At 43.2% G+C, this 22,844-nt stretch overlaps 1 protein-coding gene across 7 annotated transcripts in view; it reads left to right on the top strand.

Annotated features, from left to right (window-relative positions):
• LOC109039960 (MAM and LDL-receptor class A domain-containing protein 1) overlaps positions 1-22,844 on the top strand; it is a 228,999-nt gene that overhangs the window by 193,325 nt on the left and 12,830 nt on the right. For all 7 annotated transcript variants that reach the window (XM_072298987.1, XM_072298887.1, XM_072298933.1 and 4 more), the window contains one exon: positions 2,300-2,465. In XM_072298987.1, the coding sequence (XP_072155088.1) occupies positions 2,300-2,465 (166 nt within the window). The remainder of the gene's footprint in view (positions 1-2,299; positions 2,466-22,844) is intronic.

Here is a 22,844-nt window from a genome sequence, read left to right as displayed (position 1 = left end):
TTTCCGAGATCGAATTAGCACAAACTGTTGGAGGCCAAAAAAGGCCTTAGGATATTAAATATATAGATAGAAGGTGCTTTACCTACTTTGGTTTCAAATTTGTCTATATCTACCAACCTATCCAGAGCACAGCAAGTAAAAAGGCAGGAAGATTCAAGTGTCCAGTTATTAATTGCTTGATTACCAGAGGGCGCAACGCCTCGGGTGATGACGCGCGCCCGCCGGAACAGCGAGTTTTTCGCAAGACAGCTGAGGAGCAGAGGAGCGCGCAGCGGCGCGGCGGGCCTCCCCCTCCCTCCCTCCTTTCTCTCATATTTTTCACGTATGAGTACTTCATTCATACCGCTTTTTCACGCTGAATCTTTTTTAACTAAGAAAATTATTTGATATCTGCCGCCGTTCTCGAGATATTTCGAAAAAACCCGATTTTGGCCGCCATTTTCCAAGATGGCGGCCAAAAGGGGGGGAAAACGGGGGAGCGCGGGTGGCTCTCAGTGGTTTCTGAATCAGGAGGGTCTAACGGTCATTTTCAGACCAAAATCACGTTGGTAGCCGGAAACCGCGTATCATCGTGCATTTTTGAGCTAAGCGACCGCACTATTCTTAGTTCTTCTCTTCTCGTCTTTTCTTACTCTTAAAAAATGCTTACTCTTAAAAAATGCTTACTCTTTCATTTTGAAACATTTTCTCTGAGATTCAAGAAAAAGTTAAATACCTACCTACTTACTGATCTCAAAATCTATCACTTCAAAGCTCAAAAATACAGGTACTCTGCCTATTTATCAAATATTTCCTATTTAAAAAAAGAAATACGTTAGCAAAGGAAACTGTTAATTTCTGAAAAATCATTTAAATTGTTTCAAGGATAGTTTAAGATCCCTCCCTCCCTTTTGTACCAAAAAAGGATATACTATTAGGGGGTACTAGGATTCTTTATAGTCAAGAAATTTTGTTTTGTTCCAAATATGAAAGCTAACGTCTTACTTTATCCGTAAAATTTATTTTGGTGTTCAACCGGTACGGCTGTGTGTTCAACCAAAATTTGAGAGAAAAAATTCAAAATTATGTTTTTGCTGTTTTACTCAACTTTCTGGGCATTTCTAAAGTTCCCTTTGACAGTTTACTACGTGTGTATAAAGGGACTTAAGGAGATTCATAAGTTTCTAGGGTTTAATCCTGAATTCTGAGTGTTAAATGAAATGTCCTGTAATTTCATGATATTTCGTTTTACAATCTTTCACGAAATTTCTTAACTCTGGGCCCATCCGATCTGAATTTCTTCAGCTACTTTAAAATTCTTTGCTTATCGAAGAATTCACGATGACTTGGTCATTTCCGGTCTCTTTTCAGGTCTAATACTAACCTAAAAATGGTATCTGAACTATGAGGGTCGATTGTGGTAAAAAATGCGGTTTTTGCGGCCAAATGCTGAAAAATGTAAACTCATGTTTTAGGCCTGTATCAGGCCCGAAAAGTGACCGGAAATGACGAAATAATGGTAAATCCCGTGAAATGCTTACCTTCCATGAGGAAATAATTGTAGTGTTACGGAAATTCTAATAATATGGGTCCAAAAACAGTCCTTATCGATAAGTAATCCTCCTTTCGGCCTGCGAATCTCTATAAGCACTGATGGTGCAAGGGTGAATACAGCCGCTCGCTTCACGTGTGTCAAAAGCCGCAAGATTGGTCTTGGTCTATGGTACATTTTTTAACTTGCAATTTAACATAAAAGACTAAAACAAAACAAATAACCTCCCTTACTTTATACCTAATAACTTCGTAGCGTCGATTAGCAAGAGGGGCACAATAGCCCGACAACCGCGTGGAGCCTCCTCGAGGCGCGGCGGCCCATGTCGCACTCTGCATACTTGCGGCTGTTTTTGAAAGGTCCCGGGATGAGTTATATGAGGGTGGTACGCGAAACTGACTTCGTGGCCCCTAGACTACTTGGCAAAATTTGAAACCTATCAAAATCAAAACCCCTATTACCTATTCATTCTGAAGTGAACAGACGGGAGAAAGGAGCCTTCAGGTAAATGAAATTTAGCTTTGCTGGGTTTTCCTGGGAATTGATCCAGCTGTCATTCAATCTGTATAAGTACGTAGATTGCCACATGTAAAGCACGCAAGGGCCGGTAGTAAGTAATATAACATGATGTGCCCAGTAGATTTAATATTAATATGTTTCTGCTAGTGTACTTGTACTTTCATTTGTAAAAAAAAAAATAAAAATAAAAATAGAAAATGAAAAATTCCTTTTCACCAAAAATGCCTATCGTTCGACTGAATATTTCAGGTGTGGTCTTTAGAAGCTAAAAACATGGATACTACCAGGCCAACATGGACTCCTGCGCAAGCAACAATAGAAAGCAGTAAAGATTTTCAGATTGTGCTTGAGGGCCAGGCCACAAATGGAGGTTTTGCCGTGGATGATCTCTCGTTTACTCCGGGATCATGTCCAAGTAAGTAATAAGGTCTTCCAATAAAATTATTCAACTTTTAGCTACTCTTTTCAGGCTATGTAGAGCCTGCTTATAGTATCATTTTAGTGACACTAAAATTAAAATATATTTTACTGCAGGAAAAAAGAGACAGAAAGTGAAATTTTAGAAGGTTCGAATAAGTTTCACGAAATTTTAATTTGTAAAGTGTTTCCAGAATTTAATACCTATAAAACCTTCGGAAGTTCAGAAGAGTGTCAAATGATTTTCATGCTGATGCGGTAGTGTATGCTACCCCTCATGAGGATAAATAATGGAGGAGGAGTAGATGGGGGAGTTTAGAGAGAAATTCAGCCCAAATCTAACCTCCAAACTGAATGAAGAACTGCACCTTAAAATGAAAATATTAACATCTACACCCTGTGAACGTCCTAGGCTTGGGAGACAATTTGTTTGATCTATCTGGATAAAATTTTTAACTTTAGGTGCTTCCAATGCTGGATTTTGGAGAGAATTTTCCTCTCGATAGACCCCTATATAGTGTCAATGCATCACGAATAATTAGGATACATATCAATGGCCAGAGTGCGAAACCACGTATTTTCATAGCTATGTTTAAAAATTTACCCTTCTATTTGATTTTTTCGAGGAGAAACAAGCAAGCTTTATAGCTTGAAATTATTACAGAATACCTACTCTGCTAACGAAGATGAAAATCAAAGAAGTTTTTAAGAAATTACGTTGTCTAGTTTCCCAACAGAAAAACAAAAGTAGGTACCTATAACAGGAAGTGTGCAACACCGGGAACTGAGGTACGCAGTTTTATTCTTTTGTCATTGATATGTTGAGAACTGAACCGTGAAAAAGTGAGAAACGAGGGGACACGGGGAGGGTGAAAAATGTAAAAAATCTAGAATCATTGTTTTAAGACGTTTCGTGACCTCCTGAATGCATCTTCAAAAGTTTCAACAAATATAAAATTTCACGAAAATTAATTTAATTTAATTTTCCATCTCTCAGAAAGGTGAGACATTTTCACTACTCTTGCGGTGACATTAATTATTCACCTTCTTTCTTATGATAACATTTAATTGATGTTTTGTCCAAATAATTTTCTCAAGAAGTTTTTCTTTGTCTTTATCTCGCTAGAAATCTTCTCTCTTCCGTGCCTCTTTCCCTTTTTTAGTGTATTTTCCGAAGAAAATACACTATTGCATTCTCCCATGATGTCGGACCCAGACCCGAGACCTTGTGAAGAGCACCGATCACGGGTCGTAGATCACGAAAATATATGCCATTCAAATTCATGTGTATATATGTGTGTATATATGTATGTATATATATATATATATGTATGTATTTCCGCCTTTTTAAGATTTTTCGATTTTTGAGTAGTTATTTCTTTCTTACGTTGAAAGATATTTTAACCAATTTTTTTGCATTTAGTAGAGACTCATTAGAACTACTATTCTGCGGAAAAAAATTGAAATTTGAGGCAATAGATTTTGAGGGGTGGGGCTCGAAAGTAGGGGGAGGTCAAATCTTGTCCACTCGATAACTCAAGCGGAAATGAATATTTTGAGCTGAAATTTTTACGGGTGGTAGTTCTCCCCTAGGACTGGTTTAATATTGAATTTGAGCTAAATCGGCCGAGCCGTTTAAAAATGGCGAGCTTTGAAAGTTTTAGGCGAGGGGTGCGCGGCATGAGGGGAGCCGGCCGGAGCAGGGCCGCACAGTGGGTCGGGGGAGAAAGTTTTTGGACAAGCTGATCGTCGCACAGTGGGTCAGGGGGAAGAAGTTTTTGGACAAAATTTTCGTCGCACAGTGGGTCAGGGGGAAGAAGTTCTTGAACAAGCTTTTCGTCGCTCAGTGGTTCAGGGGAAGGAAGATTTTGGACAAACTGCGCGTCGCACAGTGGGTCAGGTGAAGACAGTTTTTGGAAGAACTGTTCGTGGCACAGCAGCCCAAGGAAAGGAAATATCTGGGAAAAAAACTATCGATTACACAATGACTTTCAGACATACGATTTTATGACTACAAAAATCCCACTTCGGGAAATACACTTCCTTCCCGCGGTGGATGCGCGGGATACTTAAAAAGAAGAAAAACTAGATGTGCAGACGACCCTGAAAAGACGCGCGCGAAGCGCGCGTCCTGGGGGGGCTCCGCCCCCCCCCCACCCAAAAACCGGCGCGGAGCGAAGCGGAGCGCCGGTTTTTTCTTCTTACATGTTTTTTAACTTTGCTCGATGCCATGTTGCCAACAGGCGCTTCCTATTTCGAACTCGCGAAATTCAAAGCCACGAGTTATATTTTCTCACACTACTGCGGCTCTTTTGGTCTGACGTAGAATGTTGAGTCCGCGTGCCTCGTAAAAATCCAGTGTTACCAAATTTTATTGCCGATCTAAATTACTGCCCATTGAAAACCTTATACGGTTCGAATCTTCCGCGTAATTACAATCCAAACATGCGAACTGCGCGCGCACCAAAGCTTCACTTTTGGTCGCCTCATGTGTCCCGTGTGTGGCACCCGCAACGAGCCCTGCTCGGAGTGCTCGGGTCTTCCGGCAGCGTCTGCTCATCACCATAGCCAATCAGAGCTCGAGATGAGCTCAACCTAACCTAACCTTCACTAGATAAACACGCGGTCAAGATGCGGGTAATGGCTAAGGCGGTTGAGATGCGTTGTTTAAGTCCACAACTCCCTGGTAAAAATGATCAGTTGACGGTGTATCAGTTTGTCAACGGTGTTTTGGCGCGGAGCATCAGTAGACATCAATTGAGATCGGGTCAGTTGATGGCTTCAACTGATCTAAACTGATACGTGGTAGCAGTTTGAAGTATCAACAGATCTGAAATGATACTTGGTATCAGTTGGTACCATGTATCAACTGATACGACATAAATTGAAAACGCATTATCTGCTTGTGTAATTTCACGTATTTATTCAGTTTTTCAAGTTTATCTCACGATTTGACGACCAGAGAGCGCTGCTGGGAATTACCGTTCTCGTATTTCTGACACGAGGCTTACAAGGGGAACTTACGGACTGTCGCCTCCGATTGGGCTGAATTTTTTTTACAGACTCTATGGACCAATTCTAGAGGTCAATTTGAACCGTTTTCCCGAATGCGCAGTAGGAAGGGCGTAAAAAATTTCCAAAAGTTGCGTTTTCGGCGCATGATTTGGTCGTGCGGCGCGTGGCAACACTGAAGCAGCCTCTAGTTCCACGCACATTATAGCACGAAGAACTCCAGTTAATTCCGGAGCCCCACTGCTCAGGAGCTTGCTCCGAAATCGCGGCGCTCGGGTTCGATACCCGTCCTGACTCCTAACTTTTTATTTTCTGCATGATCACGTTATCATTTTATTTTTAATTCTACTCTTTCTTTTTCTTTTCTGCATGATCACGTAACATTTTATTTTTAATTCTTCATCCATATTTATAAATCAAGCAGTTCTGATCACTACCCCCCGCCCCCTTATTTTACGTACATCCCCCCCCCCCCCGATATTTACTCAAATAGACCATCAATAACCGTATGCAACTTATTTGACATAAATTAATGAATTAAAAAGGAAAGGGCCAAAATTATGTGTTTCTTGGCAGCCCTTGCATGCACATGGGTTTGAGGTGCTTGGATATTGCTTCAGCCCAAAAAACTAGATTGCCGATGAGATACCGAGGAATCTAGATTATCCTATCTTTCGCAGCTTTTATCTTCCGGACCTCGGTCGACTTATTAATGACCATTCAATTGTTTTGAAATGATCTGCGATTCAACCATTTTCCTGAAGATGAGCATGATTTTCAGTAATCATTTATCGGCATTCAAGTACTCACGTGGGAAAGTAATGGATATCGTCTCCTCATCCTCGCGTTGTGACGAAAGTTTCGTCTCTTCGTCGACATTTTCAGAGCCCTGTGCTCCGTCATCCCAGTGTAAAGAAGTGTGTGAAAGTAGTGATATCGCGGACGGATTTTTTTTGTGCGAAAAACTCTTGCGCGAAAAAAAAAATTTGGTCGGGCAAAATCGTGGTCAGAGTTCGCAGCGAGGAAAGCTCCATCGGTGAGAAATTGGCTGAAAATTTCAGCGTCGTAATCGAACAGTACCAGTTTCAAATTGAATCGGAGCTTTTTTTTACCGATGAAAAATAGGATGGTCCTGGCTTTTTCTCTGAAAACGTGAGTGACGGTGCGGCAAGTGACGACTGTGATTCGGGGGATCCGGACAGTGACGATGAGGACGAAGATAAATCGGATAATGACCTTAATTTTTCGGAGGCCAGGAATGCACAGTGCAACCCTGTTGTGTCGTTCGAACTAAAGAAAAAAGTTGTTGATTTGGCGGAGTTGCACCCTAAATGGGGGCTGAAAACGTTACAAAGTAAGTGCGCGTTTCTGAAAAGTGCGCGTCAATTGCGGCTTTGGAAAAGCCAAGTTATTGCGGGGCTGCAGAAAACAAACTATGAAAAGTTTACTTTCGTGAATGACTTTACTTTTCAAAAGTTTAAAGAAGCCCGGGCTTCAAGGCGGCCGGTCACGAACAGGAACATTCAGCAATGGGCTATCGATGCTGTCAATTCGTTAGAAAACGCGGATAGTGTTCCATTCAAAGCCTCTCAGGGTTGGGTCGACAAATTCAAGAGGAAGTACAAAATTCGGCAAAGAAAGATAACGCGGTACCTCAAATCGAAAAATGAACTCGATGATGAGGAAATTGTTGTGCGCGCTGTTTCTTACATGCTCGAGGCAAAAGACTTGGCAAGGCAATACATTCCGGATTTCGTGCTCAACAGTGATCAAACGGGGTGCGAATATCGTTTTAAAGTTGATCGGACCCTCTCAAACCAGGGGGAAAAAAGTACCGAGATGTTTTTGGGCAACTTTAACAAGGTAACCCACTCTTACACGGCCCAGTACTGCATGACGGCATCAGGAAAACTTTTGCCAAAGGTGTTTTTGTGCATGCAGGAGAAAGACTATAAGTTCGGGCCTCTCCTTCAAAAGAAAATCGACGATCTCGCGAAAAGGCTACGCAATGTGTACCTACGTTACCTCTTCAAAATCGGGCAAGCTCACGAAGGAGCATGTGAAAGTTTTCTCCGAGCACATACTTAAACCGCACGTTGAAGGAAATGATTTTCTGTTGATTCTCGACTCTTGGGGGGGGGGGGGGTCAAAAAGATTCAACGGTACTCTTTGACCCTTTTTTTGTAAAAGAAACTGGTACGTCTGCGTGCCTTCTTTCGATTATTCCAAGTAGTATGAAAATGGGAATCTTAGCGCAGTAAATTATCCAACAGCGTTGCATGATTGTGCAGAAAAATATGAATTAAATTACAGCGTTGTATAGGGATTATTGTTCAATATGGCAACGCTGTAAAAAGAAAGTATTGCATGTTGCCCCTTCAATATGCGGGTTATGCAATTGTGTAATAATGCCCCTTCATTTTTCGGGTTATGCAATGGTGTATTTTTCAAGATGGCGCAGCAGCGTTGCCGAACGGGGCACGTAAATAAATGATTTATTTATTGGTGAAATTTTGCAACATTGCATTTTACAGTGTTGCCAGATGGGGCGAGAAATTAGTTGATTTTTCCGTACAGTGTTGCCAGATTGTGCAAAAAATTCGGATTTTCGGACTTGTAAAATTTTTCGGTTTCGAGAGACCGTATCTTTCCATATGGGTCGGTATCTGATACTGTAGATTAGGGTCTGATTCGGTACGCTAACGAACGCTGGACTATACGAGGGATTTCCCACTCTCGCTCTCCGTTCGTTTCTGTTCGTCCCTTCGAAAGGCTTCTGACCTCCATGCAGGAGCCTACCCTATGATTAGGGCCAGTTTTCACAATGTCGCGCAGTGTCGCTTGCACGTTATGCCCTGGAACGCTAACGAACGCTGGACTATACGAGGGATTTCCCACTCTCGCTCTCCGTTCGTTTCTGTTCGTCCCTTCGAAAGGCTTCTGACCTCCATGCAGGAGCCTACCCTATGATTAGGGCCAGTTTTCACAATGTCGCGCAGTGTCGCTTGCACGTTATGCCCTGGAACGCTAACGAACGCTGGACTATACGAGGGATTTCCCACTCTCGCTCTCCGTTCGTTTCTGTTCGTCCCTTCGAAAGGCTTCTGACCTCCATGCAGGAGCCTACCCTATGATTAGGGCCAGTTTTCACAATGTCGCGCAGTGTCGCTTGCACGTTATGCCTGGGAACGCTAACGAACGCTGGACTACGAGGGTTTTTCCGATGCGTATCGGGAACCTTATGTTTTGGGAATGGATATTGCAATGTTCAGTTTGATGAATTAAAAAATTTTTATTATTTTTTATTGGATATTTACAGTTACAGTTTAAAAACAGTTCGCGTTTAGAAAACGCACTAAAAACGTGAGGGTTGTCAACCACAAACATCGGATCCTTCTCCTTCTCCGAACTTTAAATCTACACTTATGTCATCGAGTTTCCGATTGTTATTTTTCCGGGCCATCCTGATGAAACGGAACTTACAGTCGGATGAAAGGTACTTGGAGTACAGGTACGGTGCGGAGCAAATGAGCGCCAGTAAACTCAAGATGAATAGAAGAACATCCGTCAAGGTAGAGGGTGCGCATTTGATTTCCGGACAGACAGGGCACATTGTGATGTTTGCTTCGGATGAGTTTTCCACCAGTGAGGATTTCACTCCAACAACAGCAATGATGATGGTGATGAGAATTATTTTATCAATCATGATTTCTTCCTTGCGATACTGAGAAGAGAATGCATACTATTTATACGAAATCCAACTGCTAGACCCGCTCTCCTCTCTCTCTTGTGTATAATACTACGCGAATTGCACTCAAAAGTCTACCTATCTTCCAGTCCTCTTCGTCTACTTTCTTGTACCCCTGCTTTAGGAAGTAAATTATTTCGTGCTCGTCTGCGACACGTTCTAGGAGAAGGCAAAATCTTTCCGTTATCTCAACTAAGCCGTAACACCCGACGGGATCGGAAGTGTCTATTGAGCTGAGTTTAAGATGGTGGAATAACTTGTCAGGAAAAAGGAGTCGGGCAAACTTGTTCAAAAGCTCTGCTCGTATTCCTGTAAATTTGAAAGTGAGAGCCTCATATACCATATCCAAGGTGTTCATCGCTCTGATCGATTGTGATTTGAGGGATGGAGCGTCCATACTTGACGAGTTCTTGTTTTGAAATGATCGATCACACTTCCTCGACACTATTTATACGTTCCCCCGACTCGCATTGATAATTTTCCCACTTGTATGAAAGCGTAGTTTTATATTGCGACTACAAATTAGGACTCAAGTACACTTGAGAAAATTTAGCACTCAGACAGACTCGAGTGGGCGTTATCGAGGTAGAGGCACTTAAGTGGTGGATAACAATGATGCAACTTTCTCGCCTCTTGCATCAGCTACTCGAACCACTCTGGCTGATGCAACTTTCTCGCCTCTTGCATCAGCTACTCGAACCACTCTGGCTGATGCAACTTTCTCGCCTCTTGCATCAGCTACTCGAACCACTCTGGCTGATGCAACATTTAAGACTCTTATAAAAAGTCAAGCGCAGTAGGTAGGGGAATCATTATGTCTTCGCCTTCGTGGATAATAGTTTCACCGCCAGCGTCCCCAGTGTCCAGTGCTAACGTAACCGACCTAATCGAGTTGGATAAATTATGACGACATAGTTTGTCCGAGTGAAACCGAGTTTGGTGATTATCAAATACTACTATATTTACTCCGTGGTAAATTATAACTCTACATAAAAGTGTAATTTATGTTACGACTTATAACGACATAGTTTGTCCGAGTGAAACCGAGTTTGGTGATTATCAAATACTACTATATTTACTCCGTGGTAAATTATAACTCTACATAAAAGTGTAATTTATGTTACGACTTATGACTACACAGTTTGTCCGAGTGAAACCGAGTTTGGTGATTATCAAATACTACTATATTTACTTTGAGGTAAATCATGAGTCTACAGTTTCTTTCCGCTCGGTGAGGAAACTAAATATATTTACCTCCGCGTAGAAAACTCGTCAGTCTCACTTTTGATGATATTGGAAACCCTCGAGCTTATAATAGTATTCACTCTGAAATCTTTTCAGAGAACAGAATCTTACAAACGAGAAAATAGTGTTGATTTTCTGTTCTGACGAAATCAGAAAATCTCGAGCTTATAATAGTATAAAACTTTGAGCTTAAAATAGTATTCACTTGTTCGCTCTGAAATCTTTTCAGTGAACAGAATCTAGCAAACGTAAAGAAAGTGCAAGTTTTCTTTTCTGACCGACTCGGAAGACTTTGAGCTTAAAATAGTATCTTTATCATGGCTGCTCAAGAACAGAATGTTGAAACTTTCATCCAATGTGATATTTGTGATGAATTTTATAAACAAGGTGAAAAGCATGAACATGGTGCGGAACAAATTAAGAAGGAGGAGGGTATCAACGATGAAACGTATATTAAACAGGAGCTCATCCAATGTGATATTTGTGATGAATTTTATAGACAAGGTGAAAAGCACGAACATGGTGCGAACAAATTAAGAAGGAGGAGGGTATCAACGATGAAACGCACATTAAACAGGAGCACAACGCGTCATCCATTGTGATCTTTGTGATGAGTTTTATGCGGAGGGAGAGAATCATGAGCAATCTCCGAACATATTGAAAAGATGACACCTCATCACCTACCGATGACAACAACGATCAAGAATATTGTGACACGTGTAAAATATCATACCATAAAAGAGAAAAACATGAAGAATCTGCAAGTCACATAAGAAATTTGTTCGAGATGAAAGTACCGATTGTTCAAGTTGAGACTGCTTGTCAAAGCAGGTTGAAAACATTTTTCATCACAAACTTCCAGCCAGAGAATCTCATCATAGATGAGTACCTCTATCGGCTAAAGACTCATAATTAAAAAAATAAAAGAAGAACTCACGGCGAGGCATTGAAGGTTAATATACTAGTTTACGCCGAGTACGAGAAAGCTGATGATAAGGACAAGGAAGGAATGCAGTTGAAAAAGTTTAAGACTAAAAACGAAGCTATTTTCGCGTCAACGGATCTGGACGAGTATTATGAAAAGTTCAGGGCCAAGATCAATAAAGAGTCATTCGATTTTCACATGAACGGATCGGGTGGGTGCTGAAGAAGATACAAGGTATGGAGCTACGTATCAACCGCTATTACGCGTTACATCGAGGAGGAACGTAGTTAAGCTGCCATTTCGACGAAGCATGTTGTCAATGTAAATAACGGTGCATTAAACGATTGTTTCTGTACGCAATGTTGGGAAAGTTTCTCCAGTCGAAGAGAAGAATAAACATCGTCCGGAAAAATATTTAAATCTGTTCGATCGTTACGATTTCTCGGACGTTCGATTACCACGAGCATAGATGACATTATCAAATTCGAGAAAAGGAACAACGTATCGGTTTCGGTATTTGGCTCCGTGAGAGTTTGGTGTCCAACAAGAAAAAGTATACAGTTTACCCAATTAAAGTTGCCGACCGGAAAGAGAGGACCACACCGACCTACTATGTCTCTCAACCCGTACCTTTAAGTTACCATTATTGCTGGATCAGTAACTTTGAACAACTTGTACGTAATCAGTTGACAAACATCAAATCGTATCTACATCTGCAAGAAATGCTTTAACACAAGAACTCGATGGAGGAATTGAATCAACATAAAGTTCTCTGCTCTTTGGTAAGCAAAGACGCATTTCTAGCTTCATTTCCAGACGAGCGATACCTCAAATTCGAAAATCACCACAAGGAAATAAAACATAATTATGTAATTTATGCAGACTTTGAAGCCTACTTGGAACAAATTCATGGTGACTCGGAGCATCCAGCGTCTGCGTATAGGCGGCACATCTCAAATTCTTACGCTTACCTCCTCGTCACGGAGGATCCGAATTTAAAATGACGGAACCGAAACTGTACCGTGGCGAAGAGGCACATATCAAATTTCTGGACGATATAATCACTCTCGTAGGAAGAATCAGTGAGAGTTACAATGACAAAGAGAGTAAAATAATAATGACACATGAAGACCGGGCCACATTTGAAGCGGAAAATAGGTGTGGACATTGTGAGGTGGATTTCTCACAACCAGGTATCGTAAAGGTAAGGGATCATGACCATCAAAAGAGAGCGGGAGGGAAAACAAGGTCCAATTATCGAAAAGCCTTATGTTCAAATTGCAATCTTATTTTCCGACATGAGAAATGTGTTAGAGTCGTCCTGCACAATGGTAGCAGGTATGATTTCCACGAGGTAGTGCTGGCTCTGAACAAATATCTCATCGCGTCGAAATAATACCACACACGGAGGAAAATTACATCAGCATGACGGTCCATCTGGGAAACAGGTTTTCGATCAAGTTCATCGACTCGTTCCGATTTCTCCCGCATCGTTGGATAAACTGGTTCAGACGATCCGCGCGAATCTTTCGTTCGCACGAGGAAACTCACTCGCACAGACAATGAGTTCGACATGGTTTGTCGGAAAGCTCCGTTCCGTACGATTACGTTGACAATCGGCCAAGCTGAACGAGACGCGTCCACCACCGCGAGAGGCTTTCTTCAACACCTGACTCAAACGGACATCTCTGAAGAAGAATACGAACGGTTTCTCCAAGTTTGGCAAACTTTCAATTTCCGTAATCTCGGCGAGTATTCAGATTTCTACTTGCGACTCGATGTGTGCTCCTCAGCGATGTGTTTGAGGAGTTCCGACTTTTCGGAATAAAAAATTATAGTTTGGACTGTGCCAATTACTGACGCTACCGGTTTCGCTTTCGACGCATTCCTAAAAATAACTAATGTGAAAATTCAACTCTTCAATGATATGGATATGGTATTCATGATTATGAGCTCGATCCGAGGTGGGATAACACAGGTGGTGAAACGGCACGCTCTTGCAAACAATCCTTTGATACCGGATCAGTTTGATCCTAAAAAACCAGTGAACTATATACAATACTTGGATGTGACGGCACTTTACGCACACACCATGAGAAAGCATCTGCCCTACGATAACTACACTTGGGTCCGGAAGGAGAAGAGTTGCTAACTCTGGCGAAAACTATAATCAACCATCCCGACGACGCTCCTTTCGGGTACATACTCGATGTAGATATTGAATATCCAGAACACCTCCACGACCTGCACAAGGACCTTCCGTTCTTGTGCAAGAACGAAATACCACCATCGGGAGCGGGGAAATGTACGAAACTATTGACGACTCTAGCTAATAAAAACAACTATGTTATCCACTATGTAATGTTGAAAGAAGCGCTCGGTCAAGGATTAAAACTCCTGCGCGTCAACCGGGCCATCAAATTCCGTCAGGCTCCTTTCTTGGCACCCTTCATCGAGCTGAACGCCGGTTGAGACGGGAGGCTACGAATCCGTTCCACCAAACGCTCCTGAAACTGTGCAGCAACGCTTGCTACGGAAAATTTATCGAGAACCGTTGAAGCGAAAGAATATTAAATTGGGTACAAACAGCAGACAGATATTGAAAGCCATCTCACGGGTCGATTTCGTAGATCGCACGATTTTCGCAGAAGAATTGGTAGCAATCCATTTACGGAGAACAGAGGTCGTCATAGACAGACCAATGATTGTTGGTTTTTCAATCTTAGATCTGAGTAAAGTACACATGTATCAATTCCACTATAATCACATGCTTAAGAAGTACAATCCCGACCAAGTTCAACTTCTCTATATGGATACGGACTCGTTCATTTACGAGTTGACTACACCGAACGTCTACGATGATATGATGTCAGATCTACACTTGTACGACACCTCCAACTTCCAGAAGGTCATCAATGTCGCAGCGCGACAAACCGTAAAGTAATGGGTAGTTTTAAGGATGAAACGGGTGGAATACCCATTGCTGAGTTTGTCGCGCTGCGACCCAAGATGTATGCGTATCGTTTTAGCGACGGGGAAACAGAGAAAAGGGCAAAAGGGATATCAACACCAGTGGTAAGATCGCTAAACTTTGCCAATTTTCTCACAGTATTAAAAGATCCTGAATCGAGAATGACCGCCTCGATGCGCAGGATCGGGGCGCGGAAACACCAACTATACTCCTTCGAAACTACAAAAAGAACCCTCTCCGGCTTAGACGATAAACGTTGTATTTTAGAAGACGGTGTTAGCACTGTTCCTTGGGGTCATCGTGACAACAAAGATCCTTGCATGGTGGATGAAAGTTGCGGAGCCGAGACCGAGTTGAGAAAAATCCTCGCTGTTAAACAACTTCGTATAAATAGTATAGATAATTCTGGAGAACCGTCAGTTAAGAAACCTCGAATTTGAAAATAGGAACATCCTCGCTGTTAAACAACCTCGTATAAATAGTATAAATAATTCTGCTGGAGAACCGTCAGTTAAGAAACCTCGAATTTGAAAATAGTAAAAGTGCAACTAACGGAACGAACAAATGATGGCTTGTCTCGATGTACAAGGTTTTTGGAGCCAAGGAAATTTCATCGTCAAAGAGTTTGGTCTTGTGGACATGAAGTGTACTCAAACTGAACTCTATTTATTCAAACCTCCGTTCCCGAGCAGCATGTTGAGCGCTAAAGACGTTGTGACAAACAACTGGTTAACACGCAATTATCATCACTTGGAATGGGAAAGCGGGTTTCTCGAGTACGATGAATTCACTTCAAAAATGAATAGCATCGGGAACCGCTACGATGTACTTTATGTTAAAGGTGAACAAAAACGAAATTTCATCAGTAGTTTCGTGCCGGACAAATGTATCGTTGTAAATTTGGATACTAAAGATTGTCCGTCCTTGCGACTATTGGCTCGTTGGTCGACAGCATATACGTGTCCTTTAGTACATCCATTCTGCGCTATGTCGAACGCATTCCGATTGTGTATGTGGATGTCGGCATCTTATTATCGTGATTATTTCACAGATGAAATCATGCAATGGCAGGAGAAGATTATAGTGGCAGACGAACAAAGGAATCACCCGATAATAATAAAGGAGTAGTAGATGAAAAGTCAGATTGAACGAACCGAAATATTGCGGACGAAAAGTGAAATCATCCGTGCTTAATATAGCAGACAAATCGTCGAATCAACCCGACTTAATATATATAAATAGCACACGAAAAGTGGAATCATTCGCAGACGAATTATCGAAGCGAAATATAGCAGTCGAAAAGTATCCGTGCTTAATATAGCAAACAACTTGTTTCACTCGAAATATATAGCGCACGAAAATTGGAATCATTTGTACCTTGAAAGAACTGACGACATGGAAGTTTTCAACAATTCAATCTTGATCGTCAACGCTAAAGAGCTGACTGTAAACGCCCGCTACAAGATGAACAAACTCATCAAAATACCAACCAAGTACGGGATCACCGTTGCCGCCGATATCATCTTCGAGAATCATCATCGTCTCCTCTTCCTACCTTCGCACATTACGAACCGTTTGACGGACGATGCAATTCAGGATATCAACGCTGGATCCTTCGATCTCATCTACGAAGGCCCGATCGGAAGAACATATAAATTCGCACTCGTTCCAAACGTTGCAGCTTGATTTATATTGTATGTCATGTTTGTATTCTTTGTAAATGATGTAATGTTTGAAAAAAAAAAAAATAAAATAAAATAAATAAAATAAAAAAAAAAAATGAAAAAATAAACATGTTATTTTTTTTTTTTAATTTTTGCTTAAGATCAATCCAATTGCCTCACGGTTCCGTGCAGTAGTTCGTACGAATACTTCACAGGAGTGATCAGAATCACTTGGGCTGTAGTGTTGGCCGGGAAATTCTCTTTTACCACAACGGTCAACGTGATATCCACCGGAGCTGTTTTTAGATCTTCACCTTGAACGCATTTGATGACAAAAATCGCGCGATCTTTGAAATTTTCAAACAACATAGCTGGCTCGCAGAGTTTCTCACCTTTCCAGTAGTCTCTCATAAAATCGGTGTAGTTCAGGTAGGCGTGATTATAATCCATACTCGGGAAATCGTAGATCGTATCAACTTGAGGAAACCGACGCTCACCGATTTGAACGCTGACCGAGCGCACATTTACATGGTCGAAACGAGAGGAATCCTTCAGGTGATTGTCCCGTCGATCCGTTTGAAATACCAAGACCACGAATTTGGGCTTGTGCCTGCTGGTTGTTCTTACGCTCCATTTGAACGTCTTGGTCGGAAAAATCCCAGGGATGTCGTGCGATTCCCAATTCATGTAACCGAAACTCATCTTGTCGTTCTTCTTCATCTTGAGCAAGATTTGTTTTTCCAGTTCCAACGTGAATTTGACGACGGGAATCTCCCAATAGATTTCGATTATTTTAAATTTGATGGTGTAACCGTCCGCGGTCGCCGCGTCGGTGATATAATATGCATTCTTATCCGTACCACTGCGCACTAGGATCAACTCTTGCGAGCATCTGACTAGAACGTCTTTGAAATGTACTGCGAATCCGCTGAGTGAAGACAACGGAACGACGGCGCACTGAGTTTCATCCAACGTTGTCATATCCCATTCGGCCCATGAAGAAGAGATGTCACAAAACCGGCAGTTGCGAGTCCCGCGGTTTCCGCTCTAGTGTATGTGAGATAATTTTTCACGGTCGATGTCACTCCGACACACTGCATGCTATCGATTTCCGTCCCGTTCACTTTGTACTGCATACGGTCGAACAAGTGCAGGGGATAATTGTTAGCCCACTTGACTTTAGGTTTCGCAGCATCTGCGGCGGCTCCAGGATTTTTCTCGAGTTTCACTTCTAAACGCATGAAGATCCTCGAATCTTGAGGCACGGTGATCAGGCCGTGGGTATCGGGGGTGAACCGGATCGAATCGTTGTTTCCACGCCGTTCGTCGACCGGACCGAAACGGATGTATTCGTATTCGATGATCTCTTGTCGCCAAGCTTCCATTTTGTTCTTATTTCGGATTTTTCACCACGAATCCGAGTTGTGTGAGAGCTCTCTTGGAATATTCGCTCAAAGTTTTCCTCTGCTGCTGTTGCTGCTGTTGACTACTAGTCCGTGGATTATCAATACTATTATATGCAAGAGAATTTAGGAACGTATCGTTGTTCTGGATCCTTCGTTTACCCATAAGTTACCGGTCTCACGTGCAGTCGCACTGTCACTTCTTCACCACCGAAATTGATCGCTCTTCCTTGTTGGTCTACTATATTAACGAGCAAACGTTGGATCTTATCACCCAAGACGGGGTAGTAATGAATCGTCGACGGTTGCTCTACCATTTTGAATCCTGGTTCGATATCGGGAGCAAACGCATAAATGTGATGTCCGCGCACCCGTTCACGTATCCACCGTCGGCGATGCTGCATTCGATGCATATCATGTTTACAGGTGAGATGTTGACGCGATAGTCAGCTTCGTGCCATTCGTCCGGTGCCAAGAGACGCTTTCCGAATCCGAGCACCTTACGTAAAGTGCCGGGTCTGCGGAAATCGATCCAGTACTTGGATTTGATGCTTACTTTAAGCGTAGCGTTGTTCGCTTTGAGTTTGATAGCTTCCGCTCCGCCAAGATCTCCCTGCAAGTATTCTTGTATACCCTCGATCTCGTAGGCTCCGATCGGGAAGGAAATTGCCGAGTAATTCTCTTCAGGGCTCTCGGAGTAGAAAAGCAGTCTGTTCGTTATATCGATGTTCGGGATGGAATAATAAGTTACAAAACCCGTCAGACCGATCTCGCAAGGTCCGAACAACTCGAGAGGTCTAGGCAGTGCAAACTCGAGAACGTTGCTCCTCCCCGTCAACATGAACGTGTGACATCTTTTCTGAGTTTCCATATTCGGGTTTCGAGAATACTATATATTCCTGGTTTGTACGAGCCATTCTAAACATCGTTTCCCGCAGACGCTCGAGTTGAAATTTTGTTCGCTATCATAATTGTATCCTATTGTCGTCATCGTTGAGCTACCGCGTGAGCGTAAAATGTATCGCGTAATTTCAACGGGTGGTGGTAGATCACCGAAGCTGTCGTAGTACAATGCGTTACCGCACTTTGAAATCCGGTATGCTGTCCAATGTGTACCGGCTCCATCGCTTCGGTCCAGATTGATGATACCGCACTCGGGACGTTTGGGTTTCTTGATCGCCAATTCATCGATCATGAACACACCGCGGAAATGCGGGATTCGTAATTGTTCTGTCGCAGCGATCCTCAACTCAACATCCGTCATCGCTCGGCGCGGTAGCTCACGGATCAGTTTAAATTCTTTCGGTAAGGTCTCAAGTAAAGTCCGTAACCTTTACGGTACGGTCGCAAGTACAATCCTTCACCGAGGTGTACGTTTTTCTTCAAAGATCCGTCGATGACAGTCTTGATCATTTTCGCTACCGGTGTGATTGTTCGCGCGGCCAGTCCGATACTCGTCAGGAGATTCTTGACTCCGGCACCCGTCTTCGGGATAGCCAAGATTCGCTCCGCCGGTTTCTTCTTCTTCTCTTCGACGCTCCGGCACCCATCTTTGGGAGAGCCAAAATTCGTTCGATCGACCGCTCCACCGGTTTCGTCTTCTTCTTCGACGCTCTCTTCTTCTTCTTCTTGGGTTTCGGTTTTTTCGCTGCCACCGTCTTGTTTAGTCCCATTCCGAGTTTGGCTTTGAGTTTCATAGCGTTCGTTACGGCGTATGCTGCCGCTCTTTCACCCAACGATGAGTCGGACGCTTTCACACGTTCCAAGCTCTGTCGGCAAGTATGAGATCGGCTTTGTTCCTCTCGGTGGTGTCTTTGGTCTTACTGTAAGCGATATCGTGGGACTTGCAAGCTTCGTCGAGCGGATTTATACCCGGATCTCCGCGTTTCAATCGTTCTGCGAGGCGAGTGCCCGGTCCGCAGTACCTGTAGTCGCCCGGTAAGTGTAGTTCGAACGGTAGTGAATTTATCAACGAGTTTAACAGTCCACGTCCTCGATTGGTTTTGCTGCAAGTTGATATTCTTCTCGGTGACATACTCTGACGAAAATCTCCATACTATTTATACGGAGAAGTAAAAAATAACTGTCCGATAAAATAGGGAACGAATACGATGCGACTCGTCAAGCAAAGAAAGTCACTGCGAGTCCGGAACCTCGACAAACGGAAGAAGCAAAATGAAAACCGACGACAACGACGACGACACAGTGAACTGTTACCGAACAGTATCCGTTGCATTGTCGTTGGACCGTCCAACTGCGGTAAAACAAACGTGATGGTTTGCTTGCTACAACATCCGAACGGATTGAAGTTCCGCAACGTGTACTTGTACTCCAAGACACCGTTCCAACCCAAGTACGAAGAACTGCGTCAGATATTCGATGGAATCAACGGTCTCGGATACAACGTCTATTCGGACACGGCCGAGATTGTTCCACCAAACGATGCCGCATCAGACTCGGTCTTCATTTTCGATGATGTCGCTTGTGACAAACAAAATGCGATGCGGGAATATTTCAGTATGGGAAGACACAGCTCGGTCGACAGTTTCTACTTGTGTCAAACGTATTCTCGCATACCGAAACAATTGATTCGCGATAACGCTAACCTGCTCGTAGTTTTCAAACAGGACAATACAAACTTGCGACACATCTACGACGATCACGTCAACACAGATTTCACGTTCGAAGATTTCAGACACATCTGCTCGGTGTGCTGGCAGGACAAGTACGGGTTTTTAGTCATCGATAAAGATAGTAATAAGAACGAGGGAAGGTACCGGAAAGGCTTCGATACTTTTATTGAACAAGATGGATAACTTATCGTTGTCGACGATCGCTCAGAAATACGGTAGTATCGATAAAATCCGTCAAGATATCAAACGGAAGTTAAATACCATTCGCACCGGAGAGGCGGACGCTCAGGTGACGTTGAAGAAAGTTTTCAAACCGTTGACAGATCCGCTCGCAGCGTTGCAGAAAACTGTGTCGTCGTCGTCGTCGTCAACTCCCGCACTTGTCGCTGCTCCTCAGGAAAAGAAAACCAAGATCGAAGCTTCAAAATCGGAAACGAAAGATGGAACAACGTTTGTTGATAGTTTATTCGCTTCGTTCGGATCACCGAAAAATATAAACAACGATGATGATGATGATGACGAATCAAAGGAGGATGATGATGATGACGATGATGATGAATCGTTCCAAGATGCAACGGGTAAAGAACAAACAACGAGTCGCACAGGAGACGACGACGTCGATTCTCGAAACACAATCACTGCCCCGCACGTACAGTTTTACTTGGACGATCTGGAGAAACAACCGAAACAATCCGATACCACGTATGGTGTGCGGAAAGCGATCAACGGAAACTATCTTATCGGAAACCGAACCATAAGTTTCGATTCGGACGGACGACTAATCTTGGACGGTGGTGATGAGGTGTTCGAACCGACACCCGGGTTCTTGGAGCTCATTTTCAAGAAACATCCGCGTAATTACACAGCAGATGATCGCGCTAATTTCCAACGAGTAGTTACGCTCACCAATGCGCATTGGAGGAATCACCATCCACACGGTAGACCCAACTCGAACCGCAGTCAAAAATACCGCGATCTCATCAAACCTTTGTTCGCTACATCTACTCCGAGATCAACGAGGAAGTCATCGCGTAAAAAACTGAAGAAAGGCTCCGGTATCAAAATTCACCGTGCGAAACGGGAACTCGTCTATTGGGACGATCCGAACGAATTGGTCCAACGTCTCGTTTTACTTGTAGCTTCGAAACAAGCTGGTCACACCGATCACGATCGTGAAATTCTGAGTATCGTCGAAGAGCTTCGCGAAGCAGATTACATCCACTAAATATAGGTTCCGCACAAAAATGAGTCACACCGACCGGTTTGGAAGATCGAAAGGAACTTACGTTCGCAACACGAAGCAAGGTCTCAAAGGTGACGGTTTCTTACTGGATCCCGACGGAAATTATCTCGTATCCAACAAACGGATCCGACAACTGCAAGATCCCGAAGAGGATACCGACGCCGTGAACAAACAATGGACAGACTCGAGGTGGACGGAAGCTATGAATTTAGCACAGCTTTGTTTGGAGAAAATGGAAGAATACAAAAGTATCGCGCAACGACTCGAGACGAAATTATCACGACTGGAAAATAGAATCAGTCAACTAGAGGTTGTGAATCGAATGAAAGGAAAATAGTGTTGCGATGAGTCACACGGACGGTTTTGGCCGATCGAAATTCCGCCGCGGTCCAAAAGGTGACGGATTCTCACTGGATTCCGACGGAAATTATATCGTATCGAACAAACGGATTCGTCAAGTGCAAGATCCCGAAAGCGATGAGGATGCGGTGAACAAACAATGGTCCGAACGGAAGTGGAAGGAAGCCATGAAATTAGCTCAACACTGTCTGGAGCGTATCCACCAACTTCAGCAATCTTACAATCGTCTGGTTAAAATAGTAGCAACGAAACAGCATTTGAATCGAGAGAGCGGACGACGTCGACGGTAAATATCATGTCGGCAGAAAAACGTGGGATCGTCGAGGAGCTACATAAACCTGCACGACGAAACTATCCGCGTCGTAAAGTACGGATTCTCGGTTTGTTCGATTTATGGCAAGCCGATCTCGTCGAGATGCAACCGTACGCCTCGGTCAACAAAGGATACAGATATCTCCTCACCGTCATCGACGCGTGCTCGAAAAAGGCGTGGGCCGAACCGCTCAAATCGAAAACGGCCACGGATGTCACTTTTGCTCTGCAACGCGTTCTCAAAGCGGCCGGAAAGTCACCGAAACATTTACAAGTCGACATGGGCTCGGAATTCTACAACTCCAAATGTCAGGCATTGATGAAGCGTCACCATATCAATATGTACAGCTCGTTCTCGACAACCAAAGCCTCCATTGTGGAGCGATTCAACGAACGCTCAAAACTAAGATGTGGAAAGAGTTTAGCGCGCAAGGATCTTACAAGTGGGTAGATCTATTACCGAAACTCATCCGTGAATATAACGGGAGCGTTCATCGCACAATCGGGATGAAACCAATCGATGTCACCGAAAAGGATGTACCGATGATCCTGCAAAAGCTTCGTGGACCGCCGCTGAGTAAAATTGAAAAGAGACGTCTGGCCAGACGAAAACTGAATGTTGGTGATCACGTCCGGATCTCGAGACTCAAAGCCATGTTCGAGAAAGGATACACACCGAATTGGAGCACGGAAATTTTCAAGATTGTCAGCGTCAATCCCACCGTTCCGATCACGTACGATCTGAAAGACGCACACGATACGATCATCAAAGGAAAATTCTACCGCGAAGAACTCCAACCCACCAACTATAAAGATACGTTCCTGGTGGAGAAAATTCTGCGTCGCAAGAAAAACCAGGTC

Source organism: Bemisia tabaci, chromosome 1 (genome assembly GCF_918797505.1).
Source record: "Bemisia tabaci chromosome 1, PGI_BMITA_v3".
Lineage (NCBI taxonomy): Eukaryota > Metazoa > Arthropoda > Insecta > Hemiptera > Aleyrodidae > Bemisia > Bemisia tabaci.
This window is presented reverse-complemented; position numbering and strand designations above follow the sequence as displayed.